General features: G+C 40.0%; 1 protein-coding gene across 3 annotated transcripts in view; it reads right to left on the bottom strand.

Moving 5' to 3' along the window:
• The window catches only part of OCRL (OCRL inositol polyphosphate-5-phosphatase), a 50,837-nt gene that overhangs the window by 12,871 nt on the left and 11,049 nt on the right, over window positions 1-26,917 (bottom strand). For all 3 annotated transcript variants that reach the window (XM_070784160.1, XM_070784161.1, XM_070784162.1), the window contains exons 5-18: window positions 21,591-21,701; window positions 21,041-21,130; window positions 20,211-20,331; window positions 19,961-20,122; window positions 18,554-18,655; window positions 17,924-18,038; window positions 16,725-16,841; window positions 16,431-16,618; window positions 14,360-14,471; window positions 12,727-12,836; window positions 10,216-10,351; window positions 4,721-4,831; window positions 3,946-4,111; window positions 3,441-3,676 (exon numbers count right to left, since the gene is read on the bottom strand). In XM_070784160.1, coding sequence (XP_070640261.1) covers window positions 3,441-3,676; window positions 3,946-4,111; window positions 4,721-4,831; window positions 10,216-10,351; window positions 12,727-12,836; window positions 14,360-14,471; window positions 16,431-16,618; window positions 16,725-16,841; window positions 17,924-18,038; window positions 18,554-18,655; window positions 19,961-20,122; window positions 20,211-20,331; window positions 21,041-21,130; window positions 21,591-21,701 — 1,877 coding nt within the window. The remainder of the gene's footprint in view (window positions 1-3,440; window positions 3,677-3,945; window positions 4,112-4,720; window positions 4,832-10,215; window positions 10,352-12,726; window positions 12,837-14,359; window positions 14,472-16,430; window positions 16,619-16,724; window positions 16,842-17,923; window positions 18,039-18,553; window positions 18,656-19,960; window positions 20,123-20,210; window positions 20,332-21,040; window positions 21,131-21,590; window positions 21,702-26,917) is intronic.

The following is a 26,917-nucleotide window of genomic DNA, read 5'->3' as shown; positions in this document are numbered from 1 at the left end:
CTCATCAAAGACTTCCAATGGGTCTAGATGCCCTCTGGCTCCAGTATAAACTCATCTGTTGACTTCAAGGCTCTCCATCCCCCATTCCCACCCTACTTAGCCAGCTTCACACACCAAAATAGGCTGATTCTGAGACTGATTTTCACAGAAATTAGCTCATCAATCAGTAAGCTTTTACAGCATATAAGGGCTTGAGTAAGCAGCACAGGAAAGGAAATCTATTTGTTAATATAAATTACAAGTTCCACATTCTAAATGACTCATTTTAAATAACTTTCCAAAATATTGACTTACCCAACACACTGGACATGGGCCAGTAAAGGAAGTTAATGTTTAGATGATCTCTAACCAAACTTCCTATTAACCTCAGTTTAGAATTTAGCCATATTGTAAATACAAGTAAACTTTCATCACCACTGAATTATAGGAACCCAATAAACTCTGTAATACTTTGTATTCAATATACAACAAATACATATTGACGAGTATATGCTACTTAATAAACCAGAAAAATCCACCTTAATTCTGGAAAAGAATAATTACAAAGAGATTATCCTGTTTGTCACCTGTGCTAATCCTAACAGTTCTAGTAGCGGCAAAGTCACTATCAGGGAGAATGAAAAGGATTTATACCAGTTACTTTATTCTGCACTTGCGGGGAAGAGCACGTAGCAGAAGAATCTTGGTGAAAACAGCACAAGAGAGTCAACACAGGCACTGAACTCACTTCTAGTTTCACTCAAATTTTAGAGTAAATAATACAAAAAAGGACAATAGGTACCGTCTCATGGGATTTGAAATGTCATCTTGGGTCTTAGAACAAGCAAGAACAAACAATCTGAAGCATTTCAGACGGTCAAAATCAAGCCAAAACAGCATGGGAAGGTATTACAAGTGGGGTACAGATAATCTTAGATTCTTGTTTGTTGCCCCACACTAATATGGATAATTTCCTCATCAATGAGATCCAGGAATTTAATAATAATTAAATGCAACAGGCTGTGAAAGAATCGGGACCCTAAATCCTACAAAATTAAAGCTTTAAACAGAATAAATTGTGACCACACACATACAATTTAAGAAGAACTCAACAGTTTTGTAAGAAAAAAATGATCAGGGTTCTATTTAAAAAACAAACAAACTCTGAATCATGCATGCACAAAAAGAAGGAAAAAGGCTTCCTACAGAGCCATTAACTCCACTAAAGATTTTGGCTACTTCCTATTCATGGTCAAATGTGGCTGAATTATCTGATAATATCTTAAAGAAACTTTCCTTAATGGTGGTTAAGTCTCCTTCCCATCCCTTTAATTAAGATGGGACAATTACAGTAAAAAGTAGTATATAGTGCCTGAGCCAACTTTGAGCAAAAGGTTCCAGTTAGAGGGAGTACAAAAGGATAAATTTAAAAAATCATTAAGAGGAAACAATCAGACAAATTTTTACAATGGCAGGCCCCTGACTGGACAATTGTCCTGGATTTTTAAAAAGCCAACGTCATCAAAAGAAAAAAAGGGAAGAACTGTTCTCTAGAAGAGACTGCAGAAACCTCACCAAATGTACTGCATGAATCTGAATTGGATCTTGGCTTTATAAAGCTATGAGAGGAATTATTGGGACAAGTGGAAAAATCTGAATATTGACTGGCTAGTTTTCCTAGGTGTCATAATGGTATTGTGCTGATATAGAAAGTGTCCTTTTTCTTGAGAAGCAGGTCAAAGTGTATACTGGGAAGTGACACATCACCACTTAGTTTTGAACAACATAGCAAAAAAAAGGTATATGTCAGTGTAAGTGTGCAAAGCATGTGGGTGTTGTTTACTGTACCGTTCTTTCAATTCTTCTGCACATGTGCCAGTTTCATAATAAAAGTTGGGAACAAGAAAGCTGGGAAATGGCGTTTGGGATGGAGGCAAGGTGTAGGAAAAAGAAAGGGGAACAACTTCATTTAGAATATATTTCAAAGGTGAAATAATAAATCTAAAACACAGAAATATGATGGTAGAAGAAAAAAATAAGTATCATGAAAAATAATACACTCAGTCATGAGGGCTCTAGGGAAACAAGCATAATTCCAAGAAAGAACACTGTGAATGAGCTCAAGGGTTTTAATCTGCCATCTGAGTCATCGCTACAACAATTCCATGGCAACAGAACGGATCACACTCTGACAAGCCAGCAGCCTGCCCGCCAGTCTAGTCCTCCCTGCCAGATGATACAATCACTGCTCCAGCTAAGCCAAAAGGATCAGTGTGAACACTGGTGGTAATGATGACATATGGCTGTCACATCATTTAATTTTCTTTGGTAAAAGACTGAGTGTAAAAAAAAAAAAAAAAAAAGACCGAGTGTACTTCCCAGACAGGTCTGCACACAAATACAATATTTTCATTTAGAAGAAAGGTTCTTTTTTTTTTTTTAAGTTCTACCAGTTTATTGCTACCAACCAATCTCCCTCCACCTTCCTCTTGCATGCACATTCAGTCATGTAACCTCATGGACTACAGCCTGCCAGGCTCCTCTGTCCATAGACTTTTCCAGGCAAGAATACTGGAGTGGGTTACCATTTCCTTCTCCATAGGAGAATGGTTCTAACAGTTGTTACTAAATAATATATGTTCCTGAAGATAATAAGCATTTCCTCCTTAAGGATATAGCTTGGTGTTGGGAAACGGAAATCCTCTTCTTCTCGTTTCTCCAGTTGAGTCACACTAAACTTGTATCAAACTTCAGTGTACATTATAACCATCTGGGATGCTGACAAAAACACAAATCCCCAGACCCTGCACCCTGAGATTCTGATTCCACTGCTGCAGGTGAGCAGGGGGATGGGCCTGCAGCTAAGTAAGGACCCCCAGGGGCTCTGAGGCAGATACCCTGAGCTTCATTATGGTCTCGGCTCCAACAAACAGCCAAGTTTGACTTGGATCAGATATGATGATACAGTGAGAAGCTCTGGACTGGGAGTGAGAAAATCTGGGTGACAGATTCATCACTAACTTATTCCACTTTGGGCAGGTTATTGTTTCTGTGCCTCAGTTTTCTCATAAGTTTGACGAGGATAATATTGCCCTGCCCCTCACTGGACCTCACATACATGTTAATTTATTTAAAAAATGACTTGAAAATATGAAGAGCGTAACAATTAAGCATTGTATCTCTGAAAAGGGAGGCTTTAATCTCACTCAGTGAACTTTGTATTATCAATTATAGCCACGACAAGAGTCAATTACAGATTACTCTCTTCTCTTTCCTTTTAGGCTTAATCCTATGAAAGGCGCGCTAGGGTAAAGTGACATTTTTATTCACCACTTGTGGTCCACCCCCCACCTCCTCCCATCAGCCCTGACCAAAGAGAAAGCACAGAGACAAGGAGGACATCACTGAAGCCTTGTTACATTTCCACCTTAGGGAGATTCACGCCTTACGATGCCTCTTACCAAGTCTATGAGTTTGGTAACAGGAACTTCTCGGATTGGTCTTTTCATTCGGCACAAAGCCTCTAAGGATGTACCAAAACAACTTGGGAGGTAATTTCCACTGATGGTCAAGAAGTAATCTTTGCCTCGATCCAGGTGCAGGACGAGAATATCTTCAATTTTATCTTCCCCTGAGTTCAGGATGGTCACAGAGTCCTTGCTGACATATACATCAAGGGAGATATCCACGGTCTCATCTGAAATGTAAGAGATGATACACAGTAACAGAAACTTCCAGTGGAAAAGCAGAAAGGGGATGAGAACCAACAGAAGAACTGTCCTCTAAAAAAATCATCAAGTGATGAAGGAGAGATGGGACACACAAAAAATGGAGAAATCCCAATATAATGACAGTGAAGGTGAGAGACGTGTGGTTAGAAAACAAGAAGTTAAACAAAGGGAGGGGATGGGAGTCATGAGGGGACAGTACATCGCGAGCAGAGACAATGGTAAAGGGGAAACTCACTTGGCTCCAAGTAGCCCTCACAAGGTTCAGCCCGAAGCCATGGCTTGCAGTACTGGCTGTCATTAAGCTTAGGGATGAAAGAAAAATGGCAGGGAACCTGTCCATTGTTGCTGATCTGGAACTTCTCCTTTTGTAGTTGCCGAAACTTCACATTCTCAAACACAAACTGGGGAATAACAGACAGACACAAACATGCATCACTAGTAGGGGAAGAAAGTCAGTTGGATTATTCCATAGAGAATATGAATAAAGAATAAGGTCATTATTAACCATTATTAACTGCTGATGTACTCGCCAAGCGAGCCAGCTGTCCACTGTCCCCTCTCACAATGGCAGCGGAATGAAGCAGGTCTCACTGCTTCTCTAGGTTACTGATTCTTCCTGGGATCCTGAGAGGAGAACCTGACCTCAGATCAGCACATGTATCCTGTGATCAACTTCTGGTTCCTAAGATATGAATTAACCAGCAAATCTGAAATATTAAATAAGAGCAGCTAACATCTGAGGGCTTACTTTGTGCCCAGTGCTGTTTTAAGGGCTTCGCATGTATTAACTCAAGTAATCCTCACAACTGTCCCTTTGTCCAGAAAAGGAAATTGTAGCTCAGAGAGGGTAGGACAGGTGCCTGTGGTCATATGTCTACTAGGTTGCAACGCAGGGACAGGAACAGAGGCAGTCTGCCTTCAGCTCACACAGTCTTCACAACTCTGCTAGTTACACGATTTCCCGTGTGCTGACCACTATGGGCAGGAGACAGGTGGCTGGGTATGCTCACCTCCCTCCGGCTGAGTTCTAAGGAAGGAAGGAAATCATTTTCCATTCTGTCCATGATGCGTACAATGTCTTCAAACACTTTCCGGTACCTCCGTTCATCCACAACCTTCACCTGAAAGAAAACAAACCTTCTTTTCAGTCTTGCATGCTCGCAGCTCATCTTCCTTCGAGATTACCTAACAGTTTAAAACCAGTCATTACAGCAATCATGTCAAATAAACTGTGGTGCAAACAACTTCCTCAAACACTTTCTGAAATCTCGTTTCATTCACACCTTTTATCTGGGAAAAAAAAAAAAAAAAAACCAGATAGATCCTTATTTAGTTTTCTGTGCTCTCAACTGATATATCTCGAAGAATCTAACTATCTTTCAAAGGTCAGTAAAACAAACAGAAATTAAATAAGCGTTACAGAAGCATACACTGCAAGGTAGAGGTAAGGTTAATTGGTTAACTTCTTGGAAAAGTTACACCTCTGTGCTAAGAAACTTGGCAATAAATATTTAGGAAGAATATTCTTTGCTCCACTGTTAAGTAATTTAGTGGTGGAGAAAATGTGATGACTGTGCTTAAATATTATTTCCAGCACTATACAAATTGACAGTGTCAAAACATACCTGTTTCCAACAATGATTATGAAGCACTGAAATAGCACAAAATAATTACTAAAGCATTTAACTCTATTAGCTGTTATGCACAATGCCAAGAATCATAATATTGATGCTCAGATTATATGATGATAAAGGTATGTTAGTAAATAGACCCTATGGTCATTTTAGAAAACAGCCGATACAAAATGTCCCAGAGTAAAAGCATGACAACAGACAAACAAATCATTCTGACTAACAGATCAAAAAACTCCCATCTGACACAGCACTTTCAGCTTCCTGACACAGCTGTGCCTTTTTTTTTTTACTGTTAAAACTTTATACAAGTCGATGCTCCAAATGAACAAAATTAACATAGCCTTTTCACTTATTAAGATCCTGATTTCTTTTTCAAAATAGAAAACTTTACAAATTCAATTTAAAAAAACAGACTGATGCATACAGTAGAGGCTGTAAGGAAAGCATGAAAAATAATCAAAGCTGAGGCAAGTATCTCAAATATCTCAAAGGTTTTTACATATCTGAACCATATTTAGAGAATCGAGGGGTAACCCATCATTAGGGTAAGAGGAATTTAATACTTCTTAAATTCTTCAACATTTTGCAAGTTTCATTTCAAAAAGTATTCTACATATGTCATCTTATTTTCACAACAACCTGTGAGGTGACCAAAGCAAGGATTACTGTTCTCACCGTTGAGAATCTCGAGGTACAAAAAAATCAACTAAGTTGCTCACTGCTAGTTAACAGCAGAGGTGTTATCTGAACCTCTAGCATAAGACCCTTTCCAACATTCCAGGTATGTGACTTGGGTAGGTCTTAAAAACACAGATGCCTCAGCCCACAGATCAAAATCTCCAGAGAACAGGGTCCATGCATTTTGAAGCTTTTAGGCAATTCTGAAATCCACCAAAGTCTGAGAACTAATGCAACAGATCCCATTACCAATTGCAGGGGTTGGAACCCCATCTCAGCTTAATCTCAGCCAGCCCACAGCAAGTCTTAAGTTAATTGGCCCCTGAGCACTTGGTCCCTTTGTTAACAGTCACTGATGCCAATGGTGGTAAGAAACGTAATGTGGTTCTTAAAGCCTCTAATCATAGCATGCCTAAGAGTCCAAAATATGGGGTGGTTACCCAATAAAATCAAAGCTCTTCTCAGAGCATTATCATAATCAAAACCCTTAATGCACATGAAGGGTAATGAAGGGAAAAATGTCACCACAGAATGTCACCACTTAACACACCCATTTTAGAAAAAGAAATTACCAACAAAATTAGAATTAAGAAATAAGTACAATGAGCTAGATCTTTATAGAAAGACATGAATAGCATTCTAGAATATACCACTGAATTAAAAAATAGTATGTTGTATACCAACACATATAGTATAAGACCATTTATGATATATACACAGCAACACACAAATAATACCATATTGGGTATAGGTAAACAGAAAAGCAAATGCAAACATTGAGAACTGTGCCGACCAATGTAACAGCCAGTAGCCACATAAGGAAATTTACATTTAAATAATTCCAAATTAAATAAAATCGAAAATTCAGTTCTTTAAATCACACTTCAAGTGGTCAGTAGCCACTAGTAGCTACTGGACTGGACAGGATAGATTTAGAACATTTCCATCATCACAGAAAATCTATTGGAGAGCACTGGTCTAGAAAGAAAAGAAATTCATAAGGGTAGTTGGCCTTGTTAGGGAGTGGGGGTTTGGGCAAAAGTGGGAGTGGAGGCTAGAACGGGTGCTGAAGATCTCAGCTTTACTTGTGAATTTTGCTTATTTTTATTTAAAGAGAAAACATATTTGCATCTCTGTGTAATTTAAAAAGTATTAAAAACTAGAAAGGTAGACCTTTATTACAGATATAATATATTTACACAAATATACACAGAAAGCATGGAAAAACTGTAAATATCTTGCTGGGAGCTCTGCATTAACATTATGTGTTAGTCGCTTAGTTGTGTCTGACTCTTTGTGACCACAATGACCATAGCCCGTCAGGCTCTTCTATCCATGGGATTCTTCAGGCAAGAATACTGGAGTGAGTAGCCATTCCCTTATCCAGGGGATCTTCCCAACCCAGGGATCGAACCCAGGTCTCCTACCTTGCAGGTGGATTCTTTACCATCTGAGCCACATTTATTAAAGATACACAAAAATACACAGAAAGCATGGAAAAACTGTAAATATCCTTCTGGGAGCTTTGAATTAATATGTATGGAGTATTAGAAATATTCTGAGGTTCTGAAAAAAATATACACAGAAAAGCTAAGCATAGCTGATGAAACTAAAAAGGTTAGTGTTTGGGAGGAAGATATCCTTTTAAAAATGTATTGAGAGAACTCAAATGAAGAAAACATGGCAGTCTACAAGTCTAAGCTAGAAATTAAGTGGGCAAAAAGTAGTATCTGAATGTATATGTACTCAGTAAGTTCTTTGGACCTCTGGAGGCCTTGCAGGGGTAGTGGAAAGATCATCTGTAAGTTTGGGAATTAGACAGGCTTAAGATTTGAATCTCAGCTCTTCTTCTAGCTAAATGCTTTTTAAGGAAGTTTATTTAAACTCACTGGTTTTTCACTTGCTCATCTGTTTTTTTTAATTTTTTTTTTTTACTTTACAATATTGTATTGGTTTTGCCATACATCAACATGCATCTGTTAAACGAGAAATATTTAACTCAAAGCATTGTTGTGAGGAGCAAATGAGATGTGTATAGATTGCCTAGCATGGTGTCTGCTACATACTAGCTATTACTTGAGGAACATACATATACTATTATTACTTATTATTATTTTAAAATATCAAAATGGAAGAAAGTCAAGTCATGATTGACTCAATAAAATTTAGAATCTAAGACCAAGAATTAAATTTTTACATAAAGGAAATGCTCCAAAGTCATTACCCTCTAAGACAGGAGCTGGATAAGACATATTGCTGAGAACCAATCTCAGAAGTCAAAAAAATTTACATATGCACAGAGGAAAGAAATCCACCCCACTGTGCTCTTGGCATGTCTGAACTCATTAATCCTCTTGAGGAGATACCATTATCCCCATTTTATAGAGGAAGAAGCTGAAGTACAGGGATGTTGCATAGATTTTCCATGGTTACATTTAGAAAGAGTTTGAGCTGGGATGAGAGTTTAAGCCGCCTAGCTATAAGGTCCATTCTATCAAGCACTGCCCTATACAGATTCTGTCAGATTATATGACTTCAGGTCTGGAAAATCTACATGGAATAATCTAAATGTACTAGCTGTACTAAATTAAGTCAACAAGATCCCAGAATATAACCTGTGTACTAATAATACACACCTAGAAAATACAACAGGAAAACAAAAACTTTACTCACAGTGGAGACAAAACAATTCAAATATTGGCCATTATTCCAGCCCAGGGTGCAACTGCTGCTGCTAAGTCGCTTCAGTCGTGTCCGACTCCGTGCGACCCCATAGACGGCGGCCCACCAGGCTCCCCTGTCCCTGGGATTCTCCAGGCAAGAACACTAGAGTGGGTTGCCATTTCCTTCTCCAATGCATGAAAGGGAAAAGTGAAAGTGAAGTCACTCAGTCGTGTCCGACTCTTCGCAATCCCATGGTCTGCAGCCTACCAGGCTCCTCCATCCATGGGATTTTCCAGGCAAGAGTACTGGAGTGGGGTGCCATTGCCTTCTCCAAGGATGCAACAGAGTTAAAGAGAAATTTAAAACCTGTGTTCCTGAGAGGGGAGGAGAGGGTGACATGTATGGAGAGAGTAACAAGGAAACTTACGTTACCATATGTAAAATAGATAGCCAATGGGAATTTGCTGTATGGCTCAGGAAACTCAAACAGGGGCTCTGTATCAACCTAGAGGGGTGGGATGGGGAGGGAGATGGGAGGGAGGTTCAAAAGGGAGGGGATATGTGGTGTTGGAGAAGACTCTTGAGAGTCCCTTGGACTGCAAGGAGGTCCAACCAGTCCATTCTGAAGGAGATCAGCCCTGGGATTTCTTTGGAAGGAATGATGCTAAAGCTGAAACTCCAGTACTTTGGCCACCTCATGCCAAGAGTTGACTCATTGGAAAAGACTCTGATGCTGGGAGGGATTGGGGGCAGGAGGAGAAGGGGACGACAGAGGATGAGATGGCTGTATGGCATCACTGACTCGATGGACGTGAGTCTGAGTGAACTCCGGGAGTTGGTGATGGACAGGCAGGCCTGGCGTGCTGCGATTCATGGGGTCACAAAGAGTCGGACATGACTGAGCGACTGATCTGATCTGATATGTATACCTATGGCTGATTCATGTTGAGGTTTGACAGAAAACAACAAAATTCTGTAAAGCAATTATCCTTCAATAAAAAAATAAATTTTAAAAACAACAACAATAAAAAAAAACAAACAAAACCCATGCTCCTGGATGGGAAGACTTCAGTATCTTAGTTAGCAGGACGACAGTGTGCCTCTTGGAGTTACATACAGATGATGTATTCTGACCAGTCTGTGCCTCTTTGCTTCTGCTGTCCCCAGCCCTCCACCAGGAACCTCTCTCCCAGTGCTTCCTCTTTTCTCTATCTTTCTGATGCAAAGCTATTCATCATCCTTTAAAACCTGGCTTCAAGCTCTTCTTTATGTATAATAACTTTAGGAGGTGAAGGGTGCTACCCAGACATTATGCAGCATGAGAAACATCTGTGTCATTAAAAGGCCATATGGACAGCATTTAGGAGGGTCAAGGGCTCTAACTTCTCAATGTTGCAAACAATTATTTGGCTATGAATTGAAAACGTTTATGGTTCACGGAATTACTGATCCATTCTGAGTCTAAATAATGCCCTAAGAATAGATACTTAACACACAAACAAACAACTTGTAAACAAACAAGTGTTTACCCCAATACGGAAGAGGGCGCTAACAGGCTTGTGGTCACTGGTTTTCAGTTCCATGTGACTCCGGTAATGAAGCTGATTAACATTAATGCCTCTCCAGAGAATTCGGTCACACCAGGCTGGCACCCGACATTTCCCACTGCAAAAAAAAAAAAAAAAAAAAAATAGCAAGGGATTAGAAGGAGAACATACCACACAAGAGTGGAATATCTACCACACTGGTTCAGACCTGAGTTCGGCCCTCTTGTTATCTGCTTCTCCTTTCCTAACGACTTCAACTATTCCTTACTCTATTGCAAGCTCTGTGAAGGGACTTGTCTTGTTTGCCACTGAATTCTCAGCCCCTAGCACAAGATCTGATGAAAGTAGGTGCTCAGTGAAGTGAAGTGAAGTGAAGTGAAAGTCACTCAGTCATGTCCGACTCTTTGCAACCCCATGGACTATACAGTCCATGGAATTCTCCAGGCCAGAATACTGGAGTGCGTAGCCTTTCCCTTCTCCAGGGGATCTTCCCAACCCAGGGATCAAACCCAGGTCTCCTGCATTGAAGGCAGATTCTTTACTAGCTGAGCCACAAGGGAAGCCCAAGAATACTGGAGTGGTTAGCCTATCCCTTCTCCAGGGGATCTTCCCGACCCAGGCATCGAACCAGGGTCTCTTGCATTGCAGGTAGATTCTTTACCAACTGAGCTATCAGGGAATGAATAAACAGTGCTCCTAGGATCAGGATTTACATTTTCAATAATGTTGCCCCAGGGAAAGTAGAATAGCACCTTCTGGACTGAGCGACTTCACTTTCACTTTTCACTTTCATGCACTGGAGAAGGAAATGGCAACCCACTCCAGTGTTCTTGCCTGGAGAATCCCAGGGACAGGGGAGCCTGGTGGGCTGCCGTCTATGGGGTCGCAGAGTCGGACACGACTGAAGTGACTTAGCAGCAGCAGCAGCAAAATAACCTCAGAAGGGTAGGATTATATTCAGAATACTTCCTCTTTGTTTGTTTTATCAACTGCTATGACACTTCACAACAGATAGACAACAAATGAACTCTAAAAATCCAATCCTATACTTCTAGAGTGGGTTGAATCAATGGAGATGGGTTAATAGCAGAGATTTCTTTAAACCTAGACTTTTATGGACAAGTCGAGCTTCTAATAAAGATGAACTAAAAAAATCTAAGCATGCAAGTTTGAACACATAACAGCCTATAAGAATACCAAAGGAAGGGAAAAAGCCTATTCATCATTCTATTAAAATAAGCAACACTACACCTGATCCAGATGGGGACACAAATAAAGTTCATATCAGTAGCTCTTCAGTTGACTCTCAAGTCAGACGAGTGGAAGAAACAAAGCAATGTGCACAGGATCTGTCAGAGTCAGAGTCACTTTTCACTTGCTGAGCAGCTCCCTCCCTCAGAGGACAGAGAGACAGGCTCCTCCCTCCCCACGCTGGCACTCCAAGTCTAAAGAAGCTGATGATACCCGGGAATTCTCTTTCTTTCAAACTTCTGGGTTCAAACAACTAGGAAACCATAGTGAATGAAGAAACAGTAAGAAGACACACAGCCACCAGGCACATACTGACAGAGGCACTTTACTAGGGGTGATCAGGAAATCAATAGCCCCCCACTAGACAGGATTCTCAGCTTCCCCTGGCAGTCATGCAGGCCAGGATCAGGCACTGGTATTTTTAAAAGTCCTCCAAGAGATTCTAGGGTTTCCCTGGTGGCTCAGTGGTAAACAATCTGCCTGTAATGCAGGGGATGCAGAAGATGCAGGTTTGATCCCTGGGTCGGGAAGATCCCCTGGAGAAGGGAATGGCAAACCACTCCAGTATTCTTACCTGGAGAATCCCATGGATAGAGGAGCCTGGCGGGCTACAATCCATGGGGTTGCAAAGAGTCAGACACAGCCGTACATGTACACACACACACACACACACACACAGGAGAATCTAATGTACACTCAGGATCAAGAATCACTGTGCTGGAAGAACCTTTCATGCTGCTTTGTTTTCACCTCTGGTATCCTGAGTTAAAGAGCTGAAAAAAGAGTTTGGGCAAAGAAGCAGAATAGGGCACTAGGTAAGGAAACAGGGGCAAGATCAGGAAGGCAAAAATCAAATAAGCAGTCTGCTGAGGTGAGAGAATAAGGCGCTACAGGCAGCTCATAAAACTTCAGAGCAGTTCACACCCTCTTAAGGTGAGCTCCCTAGAGGAGGAAATGGCAACCTACTCAGTATTCTTTCCTGGGAAACCCCATGGACAGAGGAGCCTGGTGGAGTTGCAAGGAATCCACAACTGGGCAACTGAGTGGAAGCACAAGCAAGCAAGGTGAGCTCACCTGTGAGTACACAGGAATTAAAAACTCTTCTTTAAGAGCACTGAGCCATTACGTTTTTATCTCTGCTTCTGGCAAAACCCCAAAACTTCCCAGTCCCTCAGCAATTCAGAGGGACAGAAGTAAGATCAGGTTTTAACCTATTCCATAATGAGGTTCTTGTTATTTTACCTGGAATCCCATCGGTCTGTTTTAGAATCATACTTATATGTGGGGATAAACTTGATTTCCCCTTCCATGAAGTCAGCAAAAGCTTTTTTCTGTGTGCGTTGAATATTTAGCTAGAGATAGAAAAATGTATCATATAAGCAAGGTAACACCATCTTAATAGAAGTGATAATCAGGTTGATCAGCTATTTTTCTGTGCATCTAGTTTCTGTATCTTTTGCAATTGTCAGAGTACATAGATATTTCTGTGCCTTATGAATTAAATTTTGACATTCCCACAGCATCTAAACTCACCCACAGACAGGATGCTCATATAAGCATGTCACTAATTTTTTATTGCTAATGGTGGTCAGGGTACAATGGAAAAATGAAACCTGAATAATCATAAGTTCCCTGAAGTTAGCATGTTTTTTTTTTTTTAATTTATTGAAGCATAGCTGATTTACAATGTTTTCTTAATTTCTGCTGTATAGCAAAATGACTCAATTATACATATATTCTTTTTCATATTCTTTTCCATTATGGTTAATAACAGGATATTGAACATAGTTTCCTGTGTTATATTCTAGGATCTTGTTTATCCTATATATAATAGTTTGAGTACAGCTTTTTTAAAAAAAGCACACAAATGTTGACTGGATAATTCCAAAAGCCAAATTCAGTAAGAGTTAGAGATCATTTTGAAAATTATCCTCACTCAAGTATTTTACCAGAATTACATAAGATTCCAATTGTACCCCCTTTGGAGGCAGGACAGAGGAAAAAATGCAAAGAAGTTAGCTAGCCAACTTCAATGTGAAGGTAGACAGGGTGAAGATAGGCTCACTATAAAAACCATTCTACTGCAAAACACCAGAATTCTGACCATATCTGAAGGTTAAAAGCCTCATACTAGGATTTAAAGACATTAAAAAAATAGACATTCAAGTCAATTTGAAACATTTTCTCCCCTCAATAAGAAGCATTCACTTTTAGCAGTAGTATCCATATGCTGAACTAAAAAATTCAAGTCCTGTGCCAGGTTCTGAGGCAAATTGCCAGAAAACTAGGTTCCTCAATATCGTTTTATATAAATGCTACCATATCAATGCTTCCCTGACAAGTTTTAACATCTATAAAACAGCTAGTCTCAACTCCTCCATCAGTTCCCATTAGACCACAGTTTGTGCTATCTGTCCCAGACAAACTTCTCTTCTATGCTCCCCAATCCCCTCATAGGGCCTCCCTCTTTTACCTCCAAGCTGTTGCTGAGCCTGCCAAGTAATCATAGAGCAGCTTACCCTGTTCCATCTGCCAAACCACATCAACATAGCTGAAGGCCTGTTTCCTCCAGGAAGTGTTTTCCAATTAACCCCACCCATTCTCCAACTCATTTATACAAATCTCTGAAATCTCTTCTTGATAAAGACTTAATGAATAAATGTTACATTGACTATTTATCACTAATATTATCTCCCCTCCTCCCATCCAAGTACTTCATAAAAACCTTGTGTGTATTCACTGCTTCACTATCACAATGTTTTCCCAAGACAATGAGACCTTTCCATCTACTTCTAGATTAAGACACACTTCCCATGGGGCTTAACAATTTTATCTGCTATGTAAGAAAGTACCTATAAGATAAAATTTTACTTACCTGGTCAAATTTCAAGAGTCTCTGAAGGTCATTCTTGTTAATAAGACTCTTCACTTCACTGGCATCAGGCATGCAAAGCCTGTAGTTCAAATCTCCCAACCAGATGACGACACTGAGGATCAAAAAATATATGAGTAAGAGTAGCAGTAATTAGCATAAAAGTCAATGAGAGGAGAATGCAGAGAAGGAAAATGGGTAGATTACTGATAAGCATTCATTTATCACTATGTGACAAGGGGTTTGAGCGCTAACTATCCTTTGGGGATGAGTACTATCAACGCCTGAGAGGGACAAGGGGATGAGAAAAGAGGTGGGAGGACGGACACTGCACGCATGAGGAACAAAGATGGAGAAATATGGGGTGTGTGTGGGACTCGGGAGCCAAGGAGTTAACTGCCTCAGAGAAGCATGTAGTTTATTTGCTGGACTAGCTTCAAAATTTCACCTGGCTGCTTGCCAGGTCTCTAGGGGAAGAGAATCTGAACATTTTCTACCTCTCCAAGCTCTGATGTTCTACTGGCTCTCCACGAGGGTCTGCACAGTCTGAATGACACCTCTCTCAGGCAGGGCCCACTAGCGAACAGAGGTTCAGGGCTTTCTGCTGTCACCAGTCTATCTACCCCTGCCCGGGAACCACAGTCCAAGTCCCAGGAAGAAAGGAGACTGGCAGCCCACAGGCTCCCAATCACAGCAACAGACCCCCAGGTGTGCTTAGAGCCCCATAGGGGAGACCCTGAAATGACTGCACCAAAACGGGCTATTTCAAATTCTGAATGGGTCTCCTTGCCAATCTTTGATGCAACATGAAATTTAAGGAATCCCAGGTAAATAAATTTATGGAATTTCAGGTCAATTTTATGACCACTGATGTCAAGGCCTTGCTTTACCACTGTGAAGCAGAATTCCATATGATCCAAAATGTTGAGACAATATGGAACAGGCCAACATCACTATCTTGCCCTACTCTTTCCTCAATTACCCCACTCTCTATTGATTCTAATAGCCCTCAAATTATCTTTTGTTTTCCTGCTAATTCCTATCTCAAACCACTTATTCCAAGTCTCATCACCCTCTCAGAATTCCAATTACTAGTGTTAATTTCCTTACAGCTATTTTCTACTAACAATCCATTCCTCAACTGATTTTTGTTTCTGTTCTTATTAAGTTCCATTATTCACTAACCTTTCATATTAACCACTGGTGTCTTTAAATCACCATGGCCCCTTTTCTGAATGATTCACAGTCAGTGAAAAGAATCATGTAGATCTATGTTTACTGGCTTGGAAAATAATTCACAAAAAATAGGATAATACAGTCCTATATAATGAGTATGTGTGTGCATGTGCATAGATAAAAGTCTAGAATAGCACTATTCAGAAGAAATAGGACGCACATTACAAATGTAATTTAAAATTTTTTAGTAGCTGAATATAAGAAATAAAAGAAACAAGTGAAAATAACTTTAACAACAAATTCCATTCAACTCAATATATCCAAACTTTTGTCATTTCAACATGTAATCAATATTTAAAAAACTGAGATAGTTTACATTTTCCCCCATAATTTCAGTGCATAGTCTATGCTCACCACACACCTCAGTTTGGACTAGTTACTTTCAAGTGCCCAATAGCCACCTATGGCTACTGGACTGCCATACTGGACAGCAGAGATCTAGAAGGATACACACTGAATTGTCCACAATGGTTTTCTCTGGAGGGAGGGACTGGCTGGGGAAAGCAGAGATAAGAAATGATGGATTTTTTCATTTCACCTTTTATTATATTTATAATAAATATTTCTATTTTATAATAAAAAATAATGAAAACTGATTACAACTGACAGATCCCCTCCACCACTACTCAGGTGTCCACTGACAGAACTAACCTTTCCTCTGATAGCAAATCTAATTTCTCTGACTCATTGCATCTGCTAGTTCTCAAAACCTTCCTCTTCTTTGTGAATCCAATCCCAAAACAGAATCTCTCACTCTGCACATTTCTATAGTTTCTCATCATGGTTAGTCTCTTCTCAGCTCTGCTACTCAAAGGCTAAAGAAGACTTAACCACTCACTCATGTTTCATGATGTTCAGCTGTGGGAGGGTCTGATTTGGGACCACAAAACTCATTCGTGCGCAGATGTCCTTATAATCTTGATTCCTTCTCTCAAACTCTTCCACGTGGGCAGCCAGGTGGGAATTGACAATGCAAAAGGTAGTGTTGTGAAATACAAACCTCACAGCTACCCCACCTTTGTTTCCCTGTTAGCAAGAGTAATTATTCACAGTTAGTACAAAAGACACAATGAGCACCTGAACTTCATATGGACATGAAATCATAATCAAGCTCAACTCCAAAGTAACTCACCATCTTTCCCATGATTCCAGTTCCAACAGTTTCTGTAGCAACATCACGGATATATCGCAACTGATCCTTTCTGGCAAATATCAGGAGCATCATCCCAACAAGGCGGACTAGTTGAACCTTTAAGTTCCAGGGAATTAGAAGAGGTTTGTGTTAATACCACTCTTTGCACATCTCTAACTTCCCACAAGTAATTTTCCACCAAGAAGATATAATCATGCCTCAATTTGAATCTAAATCCTCTAATTCCCCAATGGACCTCATAAAGAGGAAACAAAATTTTTCCAGGAAAGTGCTAATCTGGCTCTGACCAGTAAAAGTCTTCAGGGACAACGAGTACCCTCAGCTCTACATTCATTATTTTAATCACATTTTAGCCTACCATGAGTAAGCAGTATTAAAAAGTTGAATAATAAAGACAAAGCCTCTATCCCAGCTTGTTCTTTTTGCCTCTCCTTCCTAGTTTCTGATTTACAATTTCCTAATAAAATGTGTAACAATCCTATTGACTTCTTTGTGAACTAGAAATATGTCTGAAATATGTATTAGTCTATATGAGAGGAATAACATCTTCAGCAGTCTTATCACCTGCATCAGGTGTAAGAAGGTGCAGATGAAAATTACTCAGACAGATGACTCCTTTTGAAGGGCTTGGTATGGTAGCTGCATAATTAAAATAACTCTTTTGGTAGCCTCTACTATTTGCCTTCTAAAGACCAACAAATTGGGTCACCTTGCTAAAGTCAACTCTACTCTTGACTTACAACCAAGTTTTAAACTCATTTAAATTCCACAACACTCCTGTTTTTACTCCAATTCCAAAGCTTACCCCATGCACCCACATGCTTCAAACTGCTTTTCTGTAAAGCATCCAGTTCTGACCATGCAAGCAAACAATTTCAATCTTAAAATCTTATTGCAAAAAGTCACTTATATGTCATTTGAGTTAATTATTGCTAACAGTACAGTAAAATTCTTCCTTTCTCTTAAAACTTAGCCAAGCAATGAAACTATAGAATCGAGAAGCTTAGGGAATTTTTTTTCTAGGAAATAGGAATGAAAAGCATTAGTCTGCCCTATCCGGTATTACACATGGGGAAGAATTCAATTAATCCATTCTTTTGGAACAAGCTATAAACAGAGTAACTTCCAGTGAGTGCTATTTAGTCATATACTAAAAAAGATAATTAAATGCGGCTTACTTTCTTATACTTGGCTTTGGAATGCAAACTCCTCTCTACCGCCAAGGACCACTCTTGTTCTTTCACAGATTCAAAGTAGAAAAAGGCTTCTGTGCTCAAGTCCAGCTCTTGGAATCTGAGAAAACAAGAGGATGTGAGATCCACATCCCATAATTATCTCTGACTACCTCCTGTCCCATTTTCTGAGACATTAGGTGAAAAAAGGAATGTGGGAGAGAGGAATTTTAGAGAACTGCTCTATTGATTCAAGTGATCAGTAAGGACAAGTAGTTTTCTTTTCAAAAGACTCCCCCACAAGTATATGCATAGGCCAAGCAAAACACAAAAAAACTTCCATAAGGGATAACAGAGCTTTGCTTATATATCCTAGGAGTAGTCACTATTAGAATTAACCTCAGATCTCAGTTTCTATGAAGAATATAGTTTTCTAGGGGTTTTAAGAGGACTAGATGCTTCCTCACAGCATTTTAGATATCTCTTCCTTTATGATCTCACAAATTTGACCCACAAGTTAGCTCTCATACATAGTCTACAGCAGGTTTTTACAAACAGTGGGGAAAAAAGGGCAAAATGTCACATAAAGTAACACCAAACATATAGCCAAAATGAAATTCCAGACATGTATTTTACCCAATGCAGTAGATATCAGGAGGATTCAGATCACAGTTCAGCCAAGGTTCTAACCCACTATCTGGAGACTGGCCATTCACGTTCCACGTTCCAACAAAAAATCTAATACATAATACCAAAAAATAATTTAGAAACAAAGGTAAAGTGTGAACTAAAGAAAGTTCTCTCATTATTTCTATACAAGTGTATATTCACAATAAGCCAGTGCAATTTCTCAAGCTGCTTTGCCACACATACCAAAAAACCCTTCTTGCCTGTAGAATGCAAAGGCAGTGGGCTTATTCTCTCTAAATTTCACATCAGGTAAACCTACAGAAAGGAATCAAGTTTCTATTTAAAAAACACAAATTTAATGGCTCTACCACATATCCTTCCTCTTACATTCCATCCAAACATATCTGAAGGGAGAGCTTCTGGATGGGAAAGAGGTATCTTCACTCTGTAAGGATGTCTAATATGGATAACTGTTCCATAAGGAACCATAGTTAAATCCAAAAACTCACTTCTTGAAGGATTACAAGGACATCTGTGGAGGAAATTCTGTTGAGACAGATATAGTATTAAGGGGGAAAGCAGAAGGGAAAACTCATGACTGTCTTAACTGTTTACATACAAATATAAGCATCCTGGGGAATCTGAAGAACTGGAGGCTTCAGCACAGGGATATAGTCATGACTGAATTAGAATAAATGAGGCATAATGGGATAGCAGATGGGTCTGGAATCTTGGACTAAAAGGGTACATGCTGTTCGCAAATAACAAAGAAAAGTGTTGCTGCTCTGCACATCGAGATACACGGCATACTACACCATTCCACACGCCACACACAATGAATCCAAAAAAGAGGATATCAACAAGTAAAAATGAAATGAAAAATCTAATAGAGGAAAGAATTCAAGATAGGCCTCCCAATCAAGAGGATTGGGTGAAACTTCCTTTAGTTAACTTAGCAAAGTAGGAAAATGAAAATTAAGGGCTAGCAGCAACAGTGGACTTAAACTGCCGATACTGGCAAGAAGAAATTGGGCAGGTCAGACAGATAAACACACCTGCTTATGGGGTGTGCTAGGAGACAATTCTCTAGTACATGTGAGCTTGACTTCGTTCTCTAAGAGTGGATAGTATTAGTAGATGTGGTATCATTTAGTAATATACCACATGATTTATAATCTAAATCATTTGGATTTAGAAAATCCAAGGGAAATTGTAGCATTTGCATTATTGTGGATATGTAGGTTACTGACCACATAAAGACAGGCGCTTGAATCAGCTCACCATTCTTTTTTATTATGCTTTTATTCTGAAATAAGCTAATTACACTAATATCTTAAATACCAAAAGAACATTTTTTGCTATACCAACTAATGTAACTAATGTTTCACCTCCGTAAGTAGGAGAGAGACTAACCTGAAAGTCTGAATGTTGACATATTCTTTTTCTCGCTTTGCCAGGATGTGTTTGATGAGACCCTCCCGCTGTCCAGACTGGGTGTTTGGTACAAAGAGCTTCCGCATGGTGTTGGTCACTTTGGGGGGTTCCTTATTAGAAGCTTCTTTTTCACGTGAAAGCCTAGTGAATAAATGAGCAGTTCAGAAGTGAAACTGCCTTCACCAGGGAAGTCTCACACATGGGAAATCTGTTTCAACACAGGACTTACATTCTATTCACTGAAGAGGGTGGGGGTGGAGGTTCCCGGTGAACCCCTATAGGCTGATTCTGCAAACTGATTTTCTTGTCCAAATTCATAGATGAAAAATTATCCTCAAATCCAAGAAGCCCTGAAGGATGCAAAACCCAGAGTCAAAGCGGGGGAAGATAACATCCAACTTGTTCGGGATAGATAGGACTTTGCTTTGGTCAGCGGTTTTGATCTGACCCCTATTTGCTCAGCGGCATTACCAAACAGAAAGGTATACGAACAGTGATAACATAGATAGGGGAAGAAGCACATCTGTCCCTGAACCACTGACACATTAACTAGAATGATAAACATAACTAGTAAGTTACATTAACTTGGAACATGACTAAAAGAGCGAGTATTTATAGAAGACTTTTAACACAATGCCTGGTTGATAATTAGGGATTATATCACTATCTCACTTAATCGTCACAAAGACCTCATGAGATAGGTGCTATTAAAAAATCTTCCTAAGTTACAGAAAAAGAAACAGAAGCTCAGAGATGTCAAAGTAACTTGACCAAGGTCATATAACTATGAAGTCAGAGAGCTGTGATTCAAACCCAGGCAGTCTGCCCCTGGAGTCTGCATTTTTTATACCTCTGCTAAGCTGGCTCCAAAAGAGCTAACATGCCATAGAAAGTAACAGGACTGAACATGAGGTGGTGAGTACAGACTCCAAAACCACTCCATAGGAGAAGGTATCTGACATTGACATTACTCCACACTATCTTATCTGCCCAGATAAAATCTACTGACTCTGCAATCATCATAGTGACCAGGGGAAAAAAAAAGAATCTTTTCAGTACCTGAAAAAACAGAAGAGTTGTCCTTAGTGTCTAATTTCTGGTACCAGCTGGATGACTCCTTTTGGTCTGGAACAAGAAGCTGTGACTGAGCTGGAGAGATAGGGGTCATAGAGTGGAACAACCATTCCATTGAATGGGACTTACCATAACCAAAAGAGGAGCCTGGTAGGCTACAGTCCATGGGGTTGCAAAAGTCGGGCACGACTTAGCAACTAAACCACCACCACCACCAAAGGCCATTCACTTAGCACCATTCCTGAACACAAAGGAAGAGACTAAGAAAGTGAGAGCAGCTCTGGGACCATCTGGGGCTGGAGGAGGATTACTGTCTGCAGTAAGCTGGCCATGGCAAGAAACAGAAGATTCTGGAAATTGACTCAGGGTCCTTAAAGCTGAGTAGACTTACCCTAATCTATCCCTGGGGTCATTCCTGAACAACAAAAAAAATCACCTATCAAGGCTCCATGAGCAAGGTACTCTGCTAACGGCCACGTGTCTCTGTATGCATGTCCTAGACAAATAGAAAGAAAACTGCTGAGGTTTGAGTTACCTTCCTGAGCAGCAAGGACCTCTGAGACGAACTTCACACAGTGATCCTCATCAGGGATTTCAAAGCGTCTCTCTCCGGTCCAGTCCCCTTGAATCCTAATTTTGCAGCCACCTAAAAAGAACAGAAATCCATATACATATAATGTTTTCTTGGGATCATATTTTCAACTTACCAATTTAATAGAAGAAGATCCAGATAGCAAACATTCCAGACCTCTAATGTATGAAGCATACCTATAAGATCAAGGGATTCATTGTGGTGGTGGTATTGGGGGTGATGCAGAGAAAAATTTAATGTAGGCTAATGAACTGTGTAAATGAGCAGCCTAATATAGTGACATGATGTATAATAAAATCATAGTTTCCTACATTCTAATATGTTGCTCATATGTCACTGTAGGAACCTTCAAATTCTAGCAAAAGATCAATTCCCCAACCACCCCCCTCATACCTCCTAGCTGGAAATTCCTACCACTTCAAATCCAAATCACATAATACGAATCTCTGAAGTGTGAAGGGAAAAACGGAAATAGGATGGTTTGTTCCTTAGGTACAGACTGTACTCAGGCAACTGAATTTATAAGCTAAGTAAAAAAGAAAAGCATAATGGGATCGGCTTGAATTATTCTGCAAAGAAGCATCCATACCTCATTTACCTCCAGTAAAAAATCTATGTCTTGAAAAAACTCACAAAAATAATATAATGACCCATGTCCACGAGTGTTCTGGTTCAAGTATAGCCAATTGGAAAACAGTGTAATTAGAAGCAAAGTTACCGAGGACTTCAGTTTCTTATGTATATAACATACTGTCTCCCCTTTTCTAAAGCCTTACATTTACCATCTGTATCAACTCTCTGGCTATGGTGATCCAGGAAACCCATGTCCTTGTTTATATTCTTATTTTAACTGACTTATTACACATACTGCTTTCTCATGGCCCTGGAAACTATAAGCTCTTTGAGGGCAAGAGACAGGTTGCACATAAGGGTTACCCAACATAACACTCTCAATGGTTTCCTGGGGTTGTCTGGGACAGAGGGGCTTCTCAGGACTCAAGACTTCTAAAGGTAAGACCAGGAAAGCCCCAGGAAAACTGGGCTCATGAGTTACTTTACTGATAATAATGACATCAGACTTCACAGACAGAAGGCATTTAATGACTATAGAACTGGACTCTTTCACACTTGTAAATAACAGAGATGAGAAAATGAAATGAAAATCATAGTATCTTATGGTAGAAATCCACTTCTGAACCTTTGACTCTCTCTTTCTTTGCATTTCTTTACGTTTCTATCTACACAGATTTAGTGACCAGAAGAAAGAGAAAAACATAGAGGATAAAAATGGGGGAAAAAAGCACGCAAGAGGACCAGCAATAAGAAAATTAATGAGGCTGCCACTGTAAGGGGAAAAAAAAGGGCATGAATAAGGACTTTCAATTAGAACTGCCTTCAAGATACAGGGAAAACCTCCTTCAGGACACAAATAGTCCTCTCTTTCTCTGATAATTTATATTAAAAGTAGAAAAAAAAACTTAAAAAGAGCAGCTTGTATCGGATAGAAACTTAGAACAGGAACATGTGTTCTCTCTGTTCCAGGATCTTGAAAGATACATTTTAGCAAGTATAAAAAAATAAACTGACCCATTTAACAGAAGATTCCAGAAACTGCTTACAAAACAAAAAACACTAGATGCTCTCTCACCATGTTGCATGGGAAAGAGAACAAATGACCCCCTCCACCCAACCGTCTACTCTCTTCCCTGCCAGCCCTTCTGGCCTCTGAGATCAGCTAACACTCCTCTTTCCTCAACTTCTCTGAATACTCTCTGAATCTCTCAGTAGTTCTCAACTCAGGGAGCATCAGAATTACCAGAGGCACTTTCAGGAAATACTGACAGTTGGGCCCCACCCCAGGCCAAGAAAACAGAATTTCTGGGGGTGAAGCCCACTGGCAGTTTCTAAAAACACTCCCCCAGGTGATCTAGTGCATCCAGAAAACCAGAGTCACCTGCAAACTGGCCGGCCCCTGAGAGTAGCTCCCCCACAGCCCTCCAGAGTAGAGGCTATTTATAGTCTCTCACATACTATGTAATTTAAGACTGGTGTCCTTATTTGTCCTAATGCCATCTCCAGACCATTCCCTCTCCTCCCTCAGGAAAAATCCCTTCTCCTTTGAGACTCACCCACTGGACTATGCCAGTGCTTTCCCTTCCCTCCTCCATGAGATCATGCACCAACCTCCCAGAAACTTCTGAATCCAGGCCTGATTCATAAGACTTCCTCTCCACTCACACTTTTGCTTTAATTTTGCATCCCTTCAAAATTAGCACTGAAAACTCAGTCAACACCTTCAACTTCCTCATCCAATGACCTTGCCCCTCCACCTCAGCCACCTATTCCCTCAGTCTTACTGGGACTACTCAGTTATACCCTGGATCTTTTGTCACAGAAACACCATCACCTCATAAATCTTTAATTCAAATACCCACTCTGAACTCCTTGCCACTTACCTGCTCTTAGGGGAACCTCTGACACACTGATCCCTTCACTTTCTCAGTATTCATTCACTCTCTCTTGCTTTCACTACCCTCCCCCACCTTTCTTTGTGAGGGCATTAACCCTGCAACTGTGCTTAAGGAATTTTCCCAGCAAGAATACTGGAATAGGTTGCCATTTCCTCTTCCAGGGGATTTTCCCAACCCCAGGATTGAACTCATGTCTCTTGAAGCTCCTGTTTTGGCAGGCAGATTCTTGACTACTGAGCCACCAGGAAGCCCTTCGCTTTCCTTTTTGTCAAACAGAAGCCATCATTTCACTCTGTTGCAAAAACCCAGAACTGCCTTACCACTCACTCTGTTCTGGCTAATGCCTACCTGGCTAACTCTCAACACTCAGAAATCCAACTAACTGCGTTCTCTGTGCTTATATCTGAGGGAATAAAACCAGATACACAAGCACACACACACCCCATTATAAATTGACTACTAACCTCAACAGGGCCCTGTATGATAGGAATCAGTCTAAGTTTCCATAGTCAACTTGTCTCCAACTACTATCTGGAAAAACAATTCACAACTTCACATTTATCATCAGTCTTTGAATCCCACTCTTCCCAAGCAGACTGCTTTACCTTATACTTCAAAGGAAATGGAAGCCATCATATCCTACCTGTATCTCTATTCATCTTCTCCTTTCCCTTCTGGTACAAGGAAGAAGATCAGAGGAATTACAACCCCTTGGGTTCTCTCAGGAATCTTACCCTTGCAATCATTCTCTAGACACCTCCCCTCAGTATCTTCAACCTCTCCCTCACATAGTCTCCTTCTTATCAGCATTTAAATAAATCGTGTTCTAAATTCTCCTTATTTAAAACAAAAAACCTTCCTGGACCCCATATCCCACTCCAACTCCAGTTCATCTCTACATTCCCCTCTGCAGTCAAGCTTTGAAAGACACGTAGTTAAGTTACTACTTGCTCACCTTTCGTTTCTCTCTTTAATCCATTCCAGTGTGACTTTGGCTCCCATTACCCCTCTGAAATTGCTTTGTTAAGGTCACCAATAATCTCCATATTGCTAAATTCAATGGATATTCTTCAGTCATATTATCAGATCTATCAGCAGAAATCAACAGTTGATCCCTCCTTGAAATAGTCTCTTTAAAAGGCTTCTATGACACCATACTCATCTAGTTTCTCTCTCTCTTTGGTCACTAATTTTTAGTGCCCTTTGAAGTATCTTCTCCTCTACCCAAACTTGAAAAAGTAGAGTGAGTTCAATCCTAAATCTTTGTCCTCACTCTGTATCAGCACTGTCCAATAGGACTTTCTGTGATGATGGACATGCTGTATAACTACACTGTGCAATATGGTAAACAATGACCCATGTGGCTAATGAGTACTTGAAATGTGACTAGTGCAACTGAGGAATTGATTTTCTAATTTTGTTCTAATTAATTTAAATAGGCACATATGACTAGTGCCTACTATAACTGATAACACAGCTATACAATGCAATCACATAATCTCTTATGGTTTCAAATACCCTCTTTGTGCTAGTGACCCAGACCTTACTTCTGAGCTTCAGATGCATACATTCAACTGCCAATTTATCATCTACACTTAAACGTCTCAAAGAAATTTCAAAGTAAACATGGCTAAAGCCCCAGGAAAACTCATTCCTCTTGCAATGTTCTTATTTCTGCAAATGGTACCACCAACCACATTCATGCCAGAAACCTAGGATTCATCCCTGACAACTTCTCTTCAGCTTATCCCCTATCCCCACACCAGCCTCTGTTGATTTACTCTTCAAAATAATTTATCATATCTGTCTAGTTCTCTCCATTCTTACTGCCACTATACTCTCTAGCACTCTAGCTTAAACTGAAAGAGCCTCCTGGCAACCCAACACGGGCATAAAATCCTTCATATTCTTTCAATTTTTAAACTCTAAAAATCCAGATTCCTCATCATGGCTTACAAGATTCTACTGGATCTGGTCCTAGCCTGGCCTACCTTAGTGCCTGAGACTTACTTCAGGCATGCTGGCCTTCTTTCATTTCAAAGAAATTATCAAGCTACTTCCCAATTTGGGGCCTATACCCATGACGTTCCTTTTACCTGGAATCTTCTCTTGCCCATTTTCACCTCTTACTTATCCCCTCTGGTCTCAACTTAAAAGTCACTTCTTCAAAGAGGCCTTCCCTAAGGACCTTGACTAATTTAGTCTTATCAATTCTCTCTATTTCTCCCTGATAATATTTATCAAAACTGCAACTATGAGGACTTCCCTGGCGGTCCAGTGGTTAGGACTCCAGGGTTCTGCTGCAGAGGGCCTGGGTTCAATCCTGAGTTGGGGAACTAAGATCCCACAAGCTGTGGGTGATGAAGCCAAAGAAAACACAACAACAACAACAACCCTGCAACTATGTAACCATACATTATCAGTTTAAAAGCTGTTTCTTAAAAAAAAATAATAAATAAAAAAATAAAAGCTGTTTCTTGCACTAAGTTTCATGAAGTACCATGCCTATGCTGCTTTTCCCTGTATCCCTAGAGCATAGTGCGTGGCACATAAGAGGTATTCATCAACTTATGGAAAAGATTATCGGATTATAGCCATCAATGTGACACTAGTACCAAATAGCACAGAAGCAAGAACCAAAGCAGAAGCAGCAACCTTATCTATGTTATTTTCTACCAACTGTGCAGCACTTAGAATATTGCCTGGCAAATAGAAGGCACTCTACAAATATTTGTTGAAGAATGAATAAAAGAGGGCTCAGTATTAAGGAATTAGTATCATACTGTCCATCAATAGGTC

This window comes from Bos indicus, chromosome X (genome assembly GCF_029378745.1).
Source record: "Bos indicus isolate NIAB-ARS_2022 breed Sahiwal x Tharparkar chromosome X, NIAB-ARS_B.indTharparkar_mat_pri_1.0, whole genome shotgun sequence".
Classification (NCBI taxonomy): domain Eukaryota; kingdom Metazoa; phylum Chordata; class Mammalia; order Artiodactyla; family Bovidae; genus Bos; species Bos indicus.
This window is presented reverse-complemented; position numbering and strand designations above follow the sequence as displayed.